The following is a 17,564-nucleotide window of genomic DNA, read 5'->3' as shown; positions in this document are numbered from 1 at the left end:
TGTTCCAGGTGATTAACAAGGAAATATTTTGAAGTGTAATAATAACATTACCCATTGACCCTTTGGGACAAGGCACTGCAGCAGGGAGTCCAAACTTAGTTCTAGGCCACCAGATCTCTGCCTCCATGGCTCGTGGGCAACTGTCATAAATCACTGAAGGGAAAATAAACAGATTAAAAATGCAGGATACTGTTAAAGCTGTGGGAAAATCAAAAATGAATCACTTCTCTATTACATCAATTAGTTATTCCCATAAAAACTGCTGGATATAGGCTAGTATCAAACTGCATCAAAGTTTCTCCATACAAGTCAAACTTATTCACTCAACATTGAAATACATGGAATTGCATAACATTGGGGTAATTATGTGATAGATACCCACTAAACAAACCAGAAAAGGTTGTTACTTGTCTATTCCCATCTAAATAAATTTTTAACTATATGGCATATCTTAGTTGCTTCCAAACTGCTTCTCTGTCACTTAAAATAATGTTTACAAGTGTGGAGTTACATTCCTTCAGATCTTAATTATTAGTGGAGATCTAAGAAAATAAAAAAAATATTTTAAAGACTTTTTCTTATTGTCTTTTTAAAAAAATTTATTTTCCTTTTAACCCATTCTTTCTCTTTAATTGACTTCATATGCTTCCTGTTTCAGACGCTGTGATGTTCATTAAAAATTCTTCAATTTGATTGGGTTAGGAGATGCACAGTAGCTAGTCCCACACACAGGTTGTGGATCTCCGTGGAGGGTCTGTGCTGAAATAGCTTTCAAATCGCCATAAGCTTGAGTTTATAAAGCCCCTCAGAAAGTCTTTGGGGAAATACTGGCACCATCTGTTTGCTGCTCACCATGAAATCAGTGCCAGTATCTCATTGGATCCAACTCATTAAACAATAAACTAAAAATAGTACTTTTCTGTTTTAGTTTCACAAAGGTAGTAGTAAGTACTGTGGTTCTGCAGCAAGGTATCATAATACAAAGCACAAAAGCCCGGGAAGTGAAGAACAGACCTTGTCAGAATTATATATGACTCAAACGTGGGGTATTTCTCACATTTTGTAACATACGGTCATAATTCATTGTGCCAAGGGAAATACCAGAATGCAGACTGTCCAGTGCTCTTTTAGCTATATTTTTACCAGCACTGAATACTAATGAAGATTAATGGTTGCCCAATTCAATCCTCATTTTTAAATATAAATCTTTACTGTTCTTAAGTCCGTCCCAGGCCAAAATCTACTTCCACATGAACTCACCTTCACATCCATTTGTGAAGACTTCTGCAAAAGGATTGTCACAGTGGTCGCACTGTCGTCCAATCACACCAGGCTTACATTGGCACTGTCCTGTTTCCATATCACATGAGCGAGCAAGCGAACCAATTGAGTAACAGTCACATGGGTAGCAGGCATTGCTTCCTGGTGGCCAGTAATGATTTTCCTAAATCAAATTATCAATTATTACCTTATAATTATGTAGCCAACACTGCAAAATAGAGGCACAGATTTAGTTCCTGTATTTCTCGTGGTTTGGTGTCAAATTTTGTTGATAACACTGGAATGTTTTAGTATGTATATATATATATAACAGATTTAAATATATATTAAATATGTATATATTTATTATCTTCTTTTCACTAGACAGACAATGGAGAAAATGTATTCAACGGGTACTCTTAAAAAAGCCACAATCTGCAAACAGTCACACTGACACCAAGGCCTGAATCTTTCCCTCGTTGGGTGCGTGTGATCGGTGGGCCTGGGAGGGGACGGGAAAAGACCCACTACTGCGGTCAGCCTCCAAACGTGATTTCACGCCAGGTGGCCAATTAAGGTCTGCCCAGCGTGAAACCCGTCTTCTGAATGGTCAGGAAGGGCTGGGCAGGGGCGGGGGTCTGTTGGGCGCTGGGCTCAACGGTGACTCAGCAGGCACCTTAAAACTGGCGAAGGCAGCTCCCTGAAATCTGCCAGGAGAGAATCTTTAGAGTCTTGAACAATAGTCTCACCAGCAGCAGTAAATGTCAGGTGGGAAGGCAGGTCAGGTGGGTGTTCAGCCCCTCCTCCCCACCCCCCGTTTCTCAGACGAGTGCCTCACGGTCTTTATGGAGGAGGTCGATGTCAGGTGGGACATCCTCGTTCTGAGGGATGGCAGGAGGAGGCTACCGCACCAGACCAAAAAAAGCTTGGGAGGAAGTGGCAGCCGAGGTCAGCAGCCATGATGTTGTGGGGTGCACATGGGTGCAGAGCCGCAAAAGGTTCAGCGACCTGCTGCTCTCAGCAAGGACGAGTACCGTGTTGGCGTGGACCAGCGTAGAGAAGTGTTAAGGGCTGGCCATCCCCCTTGGAGCTCAGGAGTATTAGAGTCTGAGTGCCAACTGTCAATGAGGCCGGAGCTGGTCAAGGGGGTGAGCCCTGGCTGCTCGGCCTGAGTACCTTGTGGCTCGTTGCCACGACTCAGATATGCCCTGCAAGGTGTTCCTCAGGTGGGGTTGGCCAGGCTGCAATGGCATTGCAGGTAGAGAGTGGACTAATCAATGCTCCTCTGTCCTTTCAGGAGAAGAGGAGCAATGACACCATTGAGATGTCAAGGAGAGACGGAGGCCCCCTAAACCTCTTAATCAAGACGAGGTATGAAACAGTTGCATTGGAACTGGAGAGCTACCACCCACCCTGGTCAGCCAGTCCTGGAGAGGCAGGGGTCTCTGATGAAGGTAAGAATGCAGTGCACAGAGATGAGAGTGTTGGTTTGTGCAAACATTCTTGTGTAGTCTCATCATTAATGGGAGTCCCCATTGAGCATTGAAAGATGATGGCACCATGATGTAGATCTCCATTGTCTCACCAGGGTGCCTGGCATGCACAGTGACAGTGTGATGACTTAAACTAATGATATGTCACTGTTCTCCCTTAGATTAACCAGTATGCACTTGAATGCAGGTCCCCGAAGAGCCACCCTTGACGCCAGGGGACCACCGGGTTTTAGATACACCTGCATCACACCCGCTCTCTGAACCAGGCACAAGCACAGATACCAGCACCTGGGCATTACATCGTTGGCTAAAATGTCGACGCACAGCGGTGAGGGCACTTCATACTCGCTTGAGGTGGAGGTAGAGAGTGCCCAGGGCATCGGCAGTCGGAAGACTGCTGGAGACCAAGACAATGCTGAATTGAAGGCACGTGATGAGCCGCTGGAGTCATTATTAGGCGGTAGATGCTGGGTGTCCAGTGAAATGTGCAGGAGGACCTGGCGGAGATCCATGAGGGGCTGCATGCCATGGTCTCTGTTGTGGAGGAGTCCATGCGAATCATGAGTAATGTGTTGACCCTCATGGCTAAGTGCACTGCCTCCTCCATTGAGAGAGTGGCGAGTCTCATGGAGAGGCAGCCCCAGGGACAGAAGGAGGGGTTCCTGGGGTTGCGCTCAGACCTGCAAGCCCTCACACAGGCAATGACCTCAGGTGGTCAGTGACATTGTGGGAGATGGATGAGGCATCCAATATCCCAGCTAGGTGCCCATCCATCAATGGCGAGTAGTGATCCAGAGCAACCTCACGTTGTGCAGGAGCTGCTTGTCGTCTACGCGGGTTCCTCTCAGGGCGCTCTGGATGATGGCAGCAGCTCCTGCGCCCCTCTGCCAATGACCATAAAATCTGATGAGACTGCGATGACTGGGGAGATGCCAGCTGTGGCACTAGCCGCTCCCTCACAGGTGGGGCAGCACAGACTCCACTGGCCAGAGAATGACCAGCAAGGTCATCAAGGTAAACAGGACAGCAGAGTCAGCAGGCCACCTTCAATGTTGGTGCAAGCGAGTGGGGGGAGTGGGGAGGGGTGGTAGCAACAAGACATAGCACTTGCAAACTTAAGTTTAAGGCACCATGAGCAGCAGAGGGACTGTTCATGGGTGATATTTTGTTCTGCTATGTTTTATTAATATGTTTACTGGTATGGCCATTAACACCATATATAATTCTGTTCATTTGATGAGAGTTTCAAAAATTTTGCTTTTGTCTTAATGGCCTGCGTTATGTTTCACCTTTTTTTTGGTGCAAGGCACATCAGTGCGTAATGCTGGACGTGAGTGGCTTTAAATTTTATTGCACAGGCACTGAGTGGACTTTGGGTCCAAATGAAAGAATCATTTCAGACATCCGGGATGGAGGCGGCAGCCCTGGCATGAGGTGGAATCAGGTTTTTGGCAGCCTAGCTGCAGGAAAATTGGATCAAGGCGTTCCTGGTGTCCCTGCCTCCCTGAAGGATCCAGACCTCTGCCTCCATGTTCTCAGCGTTCTCCTCACTGTGCTCCTCTTCTGACTCACCACTGGATTCATCCTTTGTGGCCTGTGGAGCTGCGTCAAGATCCTCTTCCCCCAGGGGATCCCCCCTTGCCAATGCCAGATTGTGGAGCGGGCAGCATGCAGCCACGATCAGTGACACCCGCTCTGAAGGGTATTGTAGGGCACCCCCTGAACGGGCCTGGCATCGGAAGCGCATCATCAGAAGACCTAGGGCAGAATTTTATGTCCCATGGGTGGGTGTGCACCCGACCCAACCGGGCGTAAAATAGCGCGCGATGATGTCGGTCAAGCGTCCCGATGTCATTGCAGATTTACGCGATATTTCACTCAGTGGACACACACAAAAATCAGAAGCGTGCCTGCCAACAATTAAGTGGGCAATCAAGCCCATTAAAGGCGCAATATTTCATGGCCTGTTCAACATGGTGAGCGGGCGAATCGGCCCGGCAGCCTTTACATTTATCATGAAACCTCATCCAAGAGCGGGATGAAATTTCCGTTAGGAAATAAAATAAATATGAATATCTGGGGACATAATTTTTATGAGGTATGCTTTTAGGTGCTTGATTGTGATGCATGGACATTTCTTTGCAGATTTTTACAGCTTCATTTCATTATTTTCAGGTCTGCAGCTCCCTGAGGCAGCTGTCTGCCTTCAGGGGGCTCTCCCACAGAGCTGACCCATGCTGCCAGTGACATCGTCGCCCACCCTCTTCCCACACCCATCCCGGCAGTGCTGAGCTTCTCAGTGCACGTTTCACACTCGCTGGTTGTTAATTGGCCAGCCAGCGTGAAATCGCGGTTGGGAGTCCATTTCCTGGCCACTACTGGGCCCACTGATCACATGCGCCTGATGACTGAAATGTTCAGGCCCTATGGTCCTCTCTATCACTGCCCTTGAGGGGGCATGACTCCTGTTATAACATTGCTTTGCCTCTGCTCTTGGTTGGCAGAGAGGTGTCATGAGCCACTCTTTCAGGGGATAGCCCTCGTCACCCAGCAGCAATCCATCCAGTCGGGCCAGAGCACTGAATAGCCTCGGCACAGGCCCAAACATCTGACAAATTGAGGTCGCAGTCTCCGTGGAGAGACGGAGCTTCCTTCGGCATTGCACCTCGGACATATTCAGGTAGCTGCATCGCTGCCTGTGAACCCTGGCAGCAGGATAGTGGAGCCTTTTGCGGCCCTTTCTGCCTTGGACTACCTGCTGGCCCTGTGCCTCTTGTGCCTGTGCCTCTCCTCCCACAGGTCCCTCCCTTGGTAGCTGCCTTGGGACACCTGGCCTCCTCTCCCTTCTGCCCCTCTCTTCCTCCTCATAGGAGGAGGTGCCACCAGCAGAGACCACAATCCCCATTACCAGGGTAACAGAAGGCTGTCTGATACCTGGAAGGGTCCACACGGTCAAAATCCTCCAGGGGCCTTGGAGACACCAATGAGTCCTGGAACGAAACTTACAAATGCTAAGAATGAAGCTCAGAACAGAGATGAATCTGTCAAGCTCAAATAAGCAACCAACAGCAAAATATCTCCTAAACTCCTCACTACTCACAATGCCAATGCTGCTGGCTTTTTAATCCACCCACGTTAAAGTGGGCTGCTTGCCTGCCCATTTTGTTCGTTCAATGAGTGCGAAATCATATGGGCAACATAAAATCGCGAACAATTGCCTCTGTAATGGCCTTAAGTGGCCTTTTAATTTTAGGTGGGCATGGCTCCGATACCCGTGTGCGCCAAGATTGCTCGCATGCAGGATGGAGTCGGGATGCTCACCCCGCGTTGTCTCGTGCTATTTCACATCCATTCGGGTCAGGCACACGCCCGACTGCGAGGTGTAAAATTCTGCCCCAAGAAAAACTAAGTGTTTCCCAACTCTTGAAGTTAACCATCCCAAATTACTACCCAGCTGCTTGAGGACAGATACAATTGCTCAAAGTAACTCTGAAGGTGGAAATAATTAGAAAATGAATAGTTTCAAATGCAATACATTATGAAGCTTTGCAGTGATTTAGGGATAAATATTTACCATTCATGGTGCATACCCTCAAGGTAACAAAGCACTTTAAATTAAAAAAAAGGCATGTTTTCTTCAGTGATTTGTCAAAGCTCTACATAATTATTGTTATTGGTGATGTGCATTTAATTACATTTCCTGAGGATCTAATAAGTGGTCTAAAATGAAGATGAAAAATAATGAAGCGACTGGAAGAGTTTTTCATTAGAATTTTAAAATATGCATTGGTTCCTCTCATTTCAATTGTTCTTTTTCAACAGACTGTTGACAAACACTGTTGAGAGGTCTTCTAATCTGTGTTGGTCTTACAATACGTCTCCATTTTTGGACCGATCTTGACACCTCTGCTAAGCTTTCCAAGAAGAATCAGTGGCCTGATGCTGCAATGCAAACCCAACAGCCAAACAATACATCTAGAATACAATTTCTGATGTTAAACTTCAAACATCCCTATTCCCAAGCTGTGCCTAAAGGGATTGTGATTCAGTTTTGTGAACTATTTGAGCGCACAATTTGCAAACCTTAATGCTCAGTCTGATCCATCTTATAATCCTCATTGTGTAAAGTGCTTTAAATATAATGAACCAACAGCTCTGATTCTACATTTTTAAACACCTGTCATAAAAGTCTACTGTATAAACCATACTGACATGCAGGTTTGTAATGATCAGGCAAGCAAATCAAAATCCCAATATTTCCTAGTTCAGAGGAATCTGCTCCAAGAGACTAAAAAGCAGTTCCACCTTTGCCATTTTATCTTCAGAATATCTGAATCTTAAGTGACAGCTCTGGCTCTTAACTTTGAGTCAGAAGGTCATGGTTTCAAACCCCGCACTGGGACCTGAGTACATAAATTAAGCTGCACACTGCTGAGAGATTGCTGTATTGTCGGAAGTGGTGGCCTTTGCATGTGCAAATAAGGGGCTTAAGGCCTGCTTGAGGTCCCCTATTTAAAATTGGTTGCCATGGGTAGCAGGCCTGCTGGATTCAGAAAAAACCTAGTCTATGTGTGGCCTAACCAACAGTGCAATTTCTTTCTCCTTTACTTCTCCAAATGTCACCATTAGATTTGCATACTGTGGATCAAACACATCACCATCATGAGTCTCATATTTCCAGACCCATTGGATTGGCAAGCACAGGACAATACTTACCCAAAAATAAGAAGTCAATTTCAAATATACAGCTCAATATTGGGTAAATATTTGGTCTGGATACCAATAGGAAGTTGAAAAGTTTACTTTAAATTTTAAAAGCTTGAGTTATATCCAACTCATAGTTATTTTCATTTAAGGTAATTATTATTGAACACAAACCCTGTGCTATACGTAATGGGGGAAATTTAGCATACAGCAACTAGTTGTGTGAAGTTATCTCATTAATATTAAGCTGTCAGACTTTAACCGCTTAGATCTTATTCTTTACCTTGCACCTGCATTCTCCTGAGGTCTTGTTACAGTCTGCATCAAATCCATTGCTTGTATCACAGTTACAGGGCCCACAGATAGGATGCCCCCACCATCCTTTGGGACAAGGCTGATCAATCCTACATGTGGAAAATACAAACTGGTGAAGTGAAATATTCAGACTGTTATTATTTGAAAAAAAATACTGATACCTTATTAATGACATATGTTTGTAAATAATCCCATTAATGGTTGTGGAAAAATGATATTTTCTTTTAACCACCAGAGTAGTTCAGGTGTATACCACACAACAGAAAGTTACAAAGGTTTTCATCCATTAAACAACCCCCTGGGATTGAGGAAAAGCTGTGGATAGGTGGGCTAGATGGGCTGAAGGTCTTCTCCTGTCTGAAAGTGTTACTATGTTTGCTCTGTTAAGCTGTGTCTTTGATCTCCACTGAATCATCAGTGAAAGGAAGACTATAGAATGGTTCCCTCACATATGAGCCGGGTTGAGACAAACATGTAAGAGCCAGAGAGAGTTGATCTGCTCCCTTTCTTGTGTTACTGAATGGTTGGATGTGGATATCTGGGAGTGTGATATAGAGGGGCCTAAAATAACAAAAATGGGAGATAAAAGATATAATGAAATAAACTTAGGGTGGTGTATCAATGATATTGTTGCCATTTTTTACTAAACAGGCTGTTGGAAAATACTTCTGGACCCTTCAACTTTTTCCAGAAACTTCTAATGACAATATAGACTCTAAAAGTATTCTAATATCATTGTGATAGTTTATCGTGTGTCTACACACCAGCTTAAAAGGTTTGTTAGAATCCATAAATTTTAAATATTGATTAGTATAATTCCTCAAAAAAAAACAACAGTTTTAGCAAACACCTAGGTCTTAATTGTCCGGCTTTGACAATGGCTTAGCTCAGACACTACTTACCTGGTCTCACAGTACTGTCCAAAATAATTCACTGAGCAGTCACAAGTGTAGCCATGTGAAGAACTGGGTTTGCGGGTACATACAGACAGATGTTCACAGGGATTTAGGGAGCACACATCCTTACATTCCGCACCATAGTAACCTAGAAACAATTGAAGATTTCCCGTGACTACTTAGAATTACATAGAAAATGGTCATTCAGCCCAACCAGTCCATGCCAGCATTTGTACGACACTTGACCTTCCTCCCATCCTTCCTCTTTTATATCAGCATAACTCTCCAATCCCTTCTCCCTTTTTGCTTCTCTAGCTTTCTCTTAAATGTATCGATATTATTCATCTCAATCACTCCCTGTGATAGACAGTGCTACATTCTCACCACTCTTTCGGTAATTCCTGCTTTGATTTCTTGATCTATCTTATATTCATAACCTCTAGTTTTGTTCTTCCCCAATTCTCCAGTCGGAATCTTGTGCTCTCGCTGGTGGCACGCCTAGAGGCGGGAAGGGCATCAGTGGGATGATAACGTACTGGAATCTGACCGCCTTCCTGCCTCCTCCAGAATTAAGTCTGGGGTGGAAAGGCCCTTGGTTGACTTCCCATCCCACTGCCAATTAAAGGCTTTAAATTGCCAATTAATGACTACTTAAGGGCCTCATCCTGCCGCTACTAAATATTAATCCAGCTGCAAGCGTATCTGTCACCATGCAGCGTGCATGACACCTATGCAGCCAGTGTGTCGCCTCCCGATTGAGGGACTGGACATTGGGAAGGCAGGGGTGGGGGCATTTGCTGCCACCCCTCCATGCATCCCTCTCCCCATGACCCCCACCCCACCAAAGCCCCCCCAGCACATTATTTACTTGTTGCCTGGGTCGCTCTGCCATTCTGAGACTCTGGTCTCTGCCCTTCAGCAGCAGCCATGACCTCTCCAGTGGCACTGCTGAGCACAAGGGCTTCTGGCCTTTGATTAGCTCTCAAGAGCCTTCCATCCCTGGGGTCTTGATTCCAGGGCAAGGCCCACTGCTGGCCTCACCGCTGCCACTGACGTGAAAAGAGGCAGCGCTGGTCTCTTGCCGGCTTTACAGCCCAACAAGATTCCATTCTCGGTGTGTACCCCATCAAAATCTTTCATCATTTTAAGGACTTCAATTAAGTCACCCGCCCCCCCCCCGCCCCCCCCACAAAAAAAGATCCAAGCCTGTCCATCCTTTTCTGACAGGTATAACTTCATAGTTCTGATATTATTTATACAGATTCTAATGCACAGTACTGAAAAAAGATTAGAATATAAAGGGGTGGTAGACTGTCAGTCTGCTACGCTATTGCTTGACTGATAGTAATGTTAACTGAATGGATAGTCAGACAATAAACATAAGTGATTTCAATGATATTCAATTCAGTCAAGGTACTAGAGATGGTCGTACAACTCATGGTGCAGATGTTTCTCTTTAAACACCAATATATCCAATGTTGAACAGCAAAGGAATGGATACTCAAAATGAAGCATTTCACACCAGAAATTTCACAAGAATTCAAAAAATTATATTCAATGCAAAATATCAAAATGCTCACATAGATCTACTTTATCCATAGATCAGGCCTAAATAGGGAGAAATTGCACGAGGAAATTCCAGCATCTTACAAATCTTTTTTTACTTTTTCCAGGGCCTGGTTTAACCTAAATGGTAAGATAGGACGCTATATAGAAATATCAATCAAGGGCAGTCGGTGTATGCAGTTGTCTTGAAGCCACATTATAAGTGGTCATGGACAAGCAATGCCAATGGAGCTTTCAAGCTTCTAGTTTTATCTTAATTACAGTTACAAGTTCAAAGTTAATGTTTTACTTTTGTTAATCAAACGTTTCTCTCCACTATGTGTGTGCAGTATTTCAGGTCTCACATCACAGCTTTTCTTGGTCTGTTACATTCATCATTAGAAATAAATTTATGATCTATTTCATGACCCTTAGTCTTCAAGCATAGCCTCATGAGGAACTGTGCCAGCTGTTCTTTGAAAGTTCAAGTAAATTACATTTACCAAAACAGCCTCAACCTCTGGTTATCCCCTTGAAGAATCCCCATAGTATTGAAGGCATTATCTAATCCAACATCATGCAAACAGCTTCTTATGGGCACATGTTATCTTTATAGCATTTCACAGTTTAGTTTAGGCATTGTTCTAACTACGCATGTCAACCCAAGTAGCTAACTCAACCTAACTCAGTCCCATTTGGATTTTTGCTTTAAAACAAACCAGAAAGACACTCAGGTTGATCTCATAGAGCAAACTAATCAAATGCAATTATTTTAACTGCTATTTTGGCAGAGAAAAGTAATATATGGGAAATCATGAAGGGAGTCCCTAACATTCATAATACTTACTACTAGTTAAATCATTAAAGTAGGTAACAGAATACAACTCTATACCTTGAAATTTATGCAGGTTGCCAGTAAGCATGCACCAACATCAACTACACTGGACACTTGGATTTCCACAGAACATCGCTCAACTAAAAGTTAGTCATTGACTGAAATTCAATACTGGCTAATTTGAATGAGTATCTATCACTTTATACATTATTCTGAATAGTAATGTGACAGCATAATGATACCCATATGTTTAACACTTTTTATGGTAACAAATCTAGAGATTACAGTGGATGATCTTTGGGATGTGATACCTAGAAAATCACTCTATTGAATCCCTTGAGCCTGCCTTGGTGTTTTAAGACCTAAAAAGAATCACACAGGCTATAAAACGCTGAGCTTCTGGCTGACCCCATTACTAAAATGGTGTAAATCTTTACCTGGGTCACAGCTGCAGGAGTAGCTATCCCAGTCATCGCTGCAGTAGCTGTTTGTAGGGCACGGGCTGGAGTCACAGGGATCAGGAATGCTGCAGCCTCTCTCCACATTCACCTTCTCAGCATGGTTTACATTCAATGCCACTGCTGTGGATGGTGTCTCACCAATTCGCACCCCCTGAGGAAGGAGTTGTTAATTTTACAGTGGCTAGCGGAAACATCAAAATTGTTTGCATCTGTATCTGTTTAAGATCATTCGCTGCATAAAAGTACTGTGATGACATTTTTTCAAATTTCTACACTTGCAATCAAATTAAAATGTCAGTTGAGTTTCCTTTCAGTAGCAGCTGTGAACCATAATTTTAATAACTAAAACCAGCTGCTAAAAAGAACTCTCTAGCTTTATAGTCAGACAATTCTGCAGGAATTTACATCAGTGTGGGAGCACCAGGAGTGGGATATTGATCTCACAGCCAGAGAACCCGGCTTTATTTCCGACAGATAGTCAAACTCTCCAACTGTCAACTGGGCAATAGTCACTTGGTTGCGATAGGTTACAGAATCACAGTATTCCAGCTCACTAAACATGAGGAGCAACTCTCAGACAAATGTACACCTGTGTACCTGACATGAAACAACTGTCATGTAATACTGATGGTGGCCAGAGAACCTCGAGGGTAATTTCACTGATCCCACAATTTCAGTGTAAAATCAGTGCTCTAGGCTTTTTTAAAAATTCATGTGGACATTGCTGGCTAGGCCAACATTTATTGCCCATCCCTAATTGCCCTTGAGAAGTGCTGGTGAGCTGCCTTCTTTAACCGCTGCAGTCCATGTGGTGTAGGTACAACCACAGTGCTGCAGACTGGTCTCAGACCTGTGCTCCCTTTGGGCTCGACTCCCTGCTGTGAATTTACAAACTCTGAGCCTCAATAGTGAATGTCAGTCTGTTATTCAACCACAGGGCCAACATAAAGAAGCCTGATTTTCCTTGCAAAATATTGACCTCCAGTAAGGATTTACAGGAGAGCAACAATGTCAAGAACCCTTGATAATTTTTCACCTCCTACACCCAAGGTCGCTGAGGACAACGTTGGTCAATTGCCACCATGGCTAACCTCAGCAAACTCAACATTGAGCAGGATTGAATCCAAGATCTTCTTGGTTCTTATGCTTCTACACCACATGGTACAGTCATTCCCTGATATGTTGTGGGAAGAGAAACTTATTGAACATTTCTAATACTGAATGTGAGTGTAGTAGCACTAAACATTTGTTTATCCACAAGGGTAGTGGAGGAAACAAACACCCACAAGCTTGTGACATTGAAAACCATCAATAATATTAGCAGTATAGTGTTTAGTGTATATATATATAGTATATATCCTGCCCTTTGTTGTACCTGTATGCATCCTCGGAACCCATGAAGAACACTGCCGTCATTCCCTGAGATTCCACCAACACTGATTGTTTTCAGATTCAGCCCATGCAGTTCATTACCAATTTCCACCATTGTCTGTGAAGTAGACGGAGTCAGAAATCAATGGGCAAATTGTCACAAGAACTACAATTTAAAAATAAAGAGAAACTGACAAATGTATTGGTTGATAGCTATACATGATCTTCTATTACAAGTTGTCACTGAAAATAGATGTGTAGTATGGTTCTCCTTAAAACAAAAGGCTGATTCACAAAATCTGCAGCTAAGCTAGTACTAAGCTGCTCAATGGATCTCACCAGATGATTAGGAATTTGTCCTGATTTGTGTTAGCTCACATCAGGATACACTTTCTAAAAGCTGGCAACATTTTCCTCTGATGACTGTTAGGACATTATGCAATATGAAATGGAGCTCTATCAATCTGGCCCTGAGTAGACATAAGACTGACTGTGCATTCAATTGCAGTGTCACTCAGAGGTGTCACAGGCATGGCTGGCATATAAAATGAAAAACACGTAAATAAACTAACAACCAACTCAGAACTTTGAAGTTACAGATACTCTTCTGAAGTTGGCAGAGCCTAGGGGGAGTTTTAACTATGCCATGCCTGATTTCTAAGCACTGGACGCTGAGACAGGACACATGTTTTATTATTCAGCTCTGGCCTTTGATGAGCACAAAATTCACTAATTCAAAGAAAAGTCCCAAAATATTCCTCAACACAAAAAGGAATTTTCAGTCAATCGGAAACTTCCATTCTCTGTCAGTGACAGGGCTTAGGAACAACAGCAAATGTGGAGTTCCTTTTATGTTGAAGTTTAGAAATGTTTCTGATGGGGAGTTGTTAGATTACGCACATTGTTTACATGGCATTGGAATAGTGATGGAGACATGGACCTGATTCTACAGATTCCAGGAGGAGGGAAGGATGATGTGTTTGAGCTTCTCATGTTTTAGTTATGGGCATACATCCTGAGTTCCTGACAATAAACTGATTCCTCCATATGCTTTCATTGCTCAACAACGAGTGCAAAAGCTGATTCCCAAAATCTAGATTTTCAAGGACTTACCGTCTTTATATGTTTATCTCTGCTAATAATCATCTTTTCTAATAATGCACAGCATTTTCCAACTCAGCATTAATTTTTCATTGAAGTATTTTGTGACTTATAACTCAGTAAAGTGCCTACTTAAGTGACAAGATATCAATCAGTCAGAAGTAATCCATGCTTTTGACTTGCACAGTAATTGTTGACCAAAAGACACTGACAGGAGCTGTTTAAATGAGACTGTTTCTCACCATTTGTTGATGTGTTAGAATAACAGGAGGGCAAGCAAGGAATGGTCACAATGATCCCTGAGTTTCAAAGGTTATTTCTGAATCCTGCTAATTTTTCTACTTCAAATCAAATCCAGCTTCTCCCCTATTCAAAGTCAACTGTTGTACAACAAAACTCTCAACTGCATTCAATCAAAGAAGTTCTATACATGCATAGAAACCCATCTTGATGAAGCCTTTCAAGTGGCAGAGGTGAAGTAAAAAATGTGTATGTGTGGGTGAGGGGTGGGCTAAATGGTGTATGGTAAAGATATCCAAGATGAAGCTTATGGATTGAGCGGGGCCTATAAGTTCCTTTTACTTGGTCCATCCTTCTTCATGTGCTCTTTCGGGTAACTTTGGCTTTCAACATCAGCTCGTTAAAATTCCCAGGCCTGATGGATTTAAAAAATGAAGTCCCCTCTTTATATTCAGACAGTTGAAGGAGGGACCTTTTTAAGTTAACAAGGAAATAATTTTTACCCATCTTTCAGGCTGAGGAATTGTTAAGAGTTGAAGTTGAATCTTTGCAACAGACATACAAGCAGTGATGATGACAATGGCTATGGCATCAGACTTTGTTATGAAAATATAATCATTTTCATAATATTTATCTGGCTTGTTGTAAAGTAGGTTTATGCATGTGAGTGTAGATGGTTCTGTCTGTGTGATTTAATTACATTTGGGATCAGGTAGACTGCAAGCTTGAAATTATCAAAAGAAGCTAAGTGTAGAAATGTACTTGAAATGCTAATGAGTAAACATAGATGCTGTCTTAGCATGTAAGGTATGAAGGGAATTTGTATTTTTAGATAAGTGAAGGAATGTTAGTCTGTTTACAACTCGCCAAATAAGCAAGGCTAAGGAGTGTGTTTATTTTTCCCAAAGGTTACTGACAATATTGGCAACATGAAAGTTTTTCTATTATGGGAAAGGTACAGTTTCAAAGACATATGGAATAATGGATTTTACGTATTAAAGAGAGAGAAATGCACATAAAGGAGAATGAAAGGCTATGTTGGAGGACCATGTAAGATTTAAGAGGAGCGTATGAAACAGCCTTGAAGAAGCCTCCAGCCATTTGGGCATAAGTCTGTTGTGTCCAGTAACCAAAGTTAGAGAAAACCATTTGAATTCTACTGTCAAGTGGGTGTAGTGTTAACTTGCTATATATTTTAATATCTAAAATCTATTTTGGACTGTTTTCTTAAAGGGGGTGTATAACTGGGAGTGAGATTAATTAGGAATTTTAGGAGTTGTTATAATATTAAGTAATTGTAGTCTTACGTATGTGCTTGAAATCTTTTATTGTGTTAATAAATATTTTAATTTAATTTTTAAAATCTCTAAAGGTTTTAGTGGACTCATTGCTTCTCATAATAAATACAAATTGTGAAACCATTGCAATAACGTGACCTTGTGGAATTGGTCCACTTGGCACACATCATCTGCTACATCACAACTTAAACAAAAAGCCAAAAATATTACTAGCAGAGAACAAGTAATGTCAGTACAGGTGGTAGAAGGGGTTGATGGAGAAACAGACTAGGCCAGGTGAAGAAGTGAAAAGAAAAAAATGGTTATGTATAGAGACATGATTTGAATGTTCAATGCAAAACGGAAGCAGTGCACTGATCCTAGCATTGTAGGGGATTGGCATTCTTAAGATGCTTTAGCAAATGATATGCTTTGTATGCAAATTAGTTAGTGTTTTGGGGATTGTATAATGATTATGCTGCCTCAATTCTGTCTGCTTTTGTTCTTGCCCTCCTCTCTTGAAGGCAGTGACTCATTCTGGGGTAAATTTTAATAAATGTTGGCACCCCTACACTTCACTCAATTGTTGACTCTTCATGGGTGAGCCTGGACACTCAAGTGTCATTTGATCATTCATCGTGGAAGCTATCTGAGTGAAGGTCATCTTCTTACTCAGGGTCTGTTTTGCACACACATACTTCCTCAACAATTGAAAGACAAAAACAGTAGCAAAATTCCTCATTACATTTACTCACAGTCATGAGCAGGCTCCTCAATATACAGGTTTCAAAGAAAAATATTTACAGACAACTTTTATCATAAACCAATTCAAATTTTCCTTTCTTCTGTCTAAAAATAGTAAATTAAAAGTGTAAAACATCTTTTCGTAGTGATAGTCATTACCTGGTGATGTCCATAGTCTATAGACACGAGAGCTGTGTATTTTGTTTCCATCCCATCTTTGGAACTTTTAAGTTCTAGTTGCAAGTGGTGCCAATCACCATCATTCACTTTTATTTGGTCCATTGTCAGTACGGTGACCCGACTGCTCGAGCGATACACACTTAGCACCACATTTCCCTCACTGAGCTGCAAAGATGGTGATATCACTGTTAAACATATTGAAACCAAAAAAAAGCACTAAACAACAACCTTGTCTTTATATAGTGCCTTTAACAAAGTAAAACATCCCAAGGCAGTGCACTGCCAACTTATCAAAAATCATTCAACACCAAGTCATGTAAGAAAATATTAGGACAAGCAAGAAGCAGGTTCTAAGGAGTGTCATAAAGGAGGAAAATAAAGATAGAGAGGCAGAAGGATTTAAGGAGGAAATTTCAGAACTTAAGGCCTAGCCAGCGCCAGAGGACAGAATTAGAGGGGTGAGGCCATGGAGGGATTTAAAAACAAGGATAAAATTATTTTAAATTGAGGCTTTGCCAAACTGGGAGCCAATGTAAGTTAGCAAGTACAGAGGTGATGGATGAATGGGACTTGGTGCAATTTAAGATATGGTTTTGGATGAGCTCAAGTTTATGGAGGGTGCAAGTTGGGAATGTGGCTAGGAGAGCCTAGAGGTAACAAAGGAATGGATGAGGGTTTCAACAGTGGCTGAAGTAGCAGAAGTAGAGATGGACAATATTATGGAAGTGAATGTGGGAATTCCTGGAAGCAGAAAGGATATAGGGTGGGAAACTCAGCTGAGAGTTAAATATGACAGCAAGGCTGTGAATGGTCTGGTTCAGCATCAGACAATGGCCAGGTTAAGAGATTGAGTCAGTGGATTGGGATTAGAGTTTGTAGTAGAGGCAGGAAAAGATGGGGGTGAAATTAGTCTCAATGACACTCATTTATTGGATGCGACAAGTAAGCTTACGTTCCCAAAATGGCATTTGCAGCAGCCTGGACACTTCTGGTATAAAGCTCGCCAGATACCATCTGGCTACTGATCTGATGCCAGTGTTGCCATTTTGGATCTTCACACTCTGGCCGATGCCTGCCCTTAATCTTGAACAGCTCAACATATGTTAAGCAGTATGAAGAGCCCCTGCACAAACAGCACCCCT

The 17,564-nt window shown here is 42.5% G+C and overlaps 1 protein-coding gene across 1 annotated transcript in view; it reads right to left on the bottom strand.

Annotated features, from left to right (window-relative positions):
- The window catches only part of LOC121282394 (cadherin EGF LAG seven-pass G-type receptor 2-like), a 324,339-nt gene that overhangs the window by 51,651 nt on the left and 255,124 nt on the right, over positions 1-17,564 (bottom strand). The window contains exons 10-16 of the mRNA XM_041196114.1: positions 16,402-16,587; positions 12,885-12,998; positions 11,486-11,660; positions 8,675-8,816; positions 7,741-7,861; positions 1,261-1,444; positions 52-153 (exon numbers count right to left, since the gene is read on the bottom strand). Coding sequence (XP_041052048.1) covers positions 52-153; positions 1,261-1,444; positions 7,741-7,861; positions 8,675-8,816; positions 11,486-11,660; positions 12,885-12,998; positions 16,402-16,587 — 1,024 coding nt within the window. The remainder of the gene's footprint in view (positions 1-51; positions 154-1,260; positions 1,445-7,740; positions 7,862-8,674; positions 8,817-11,485; positions 11,661-12,884; positions 12,999-16,401; positions 16,588-17,564) is intronic.

Source organism: Carcharodon carcharias, chromosome 9 (genome assembly GCF_017639515.1).
Source record: "Carcharodon carcharias isolate sCarCar2 chromosome 9, sCarCar2.pri, whole genome shotgun sequence".
Taxonomy (NCBI): Eukaryota; Metazoa; Chordata; class Chondrichthyes; order Lamniformes; family Lamnidae; genus Carcharodon; species Carcharodon carcharias.
Note: the sequence above shows the minus strand (reverse complement) of the source record. Positions and strands in the feature narration are given on the sequence as shown.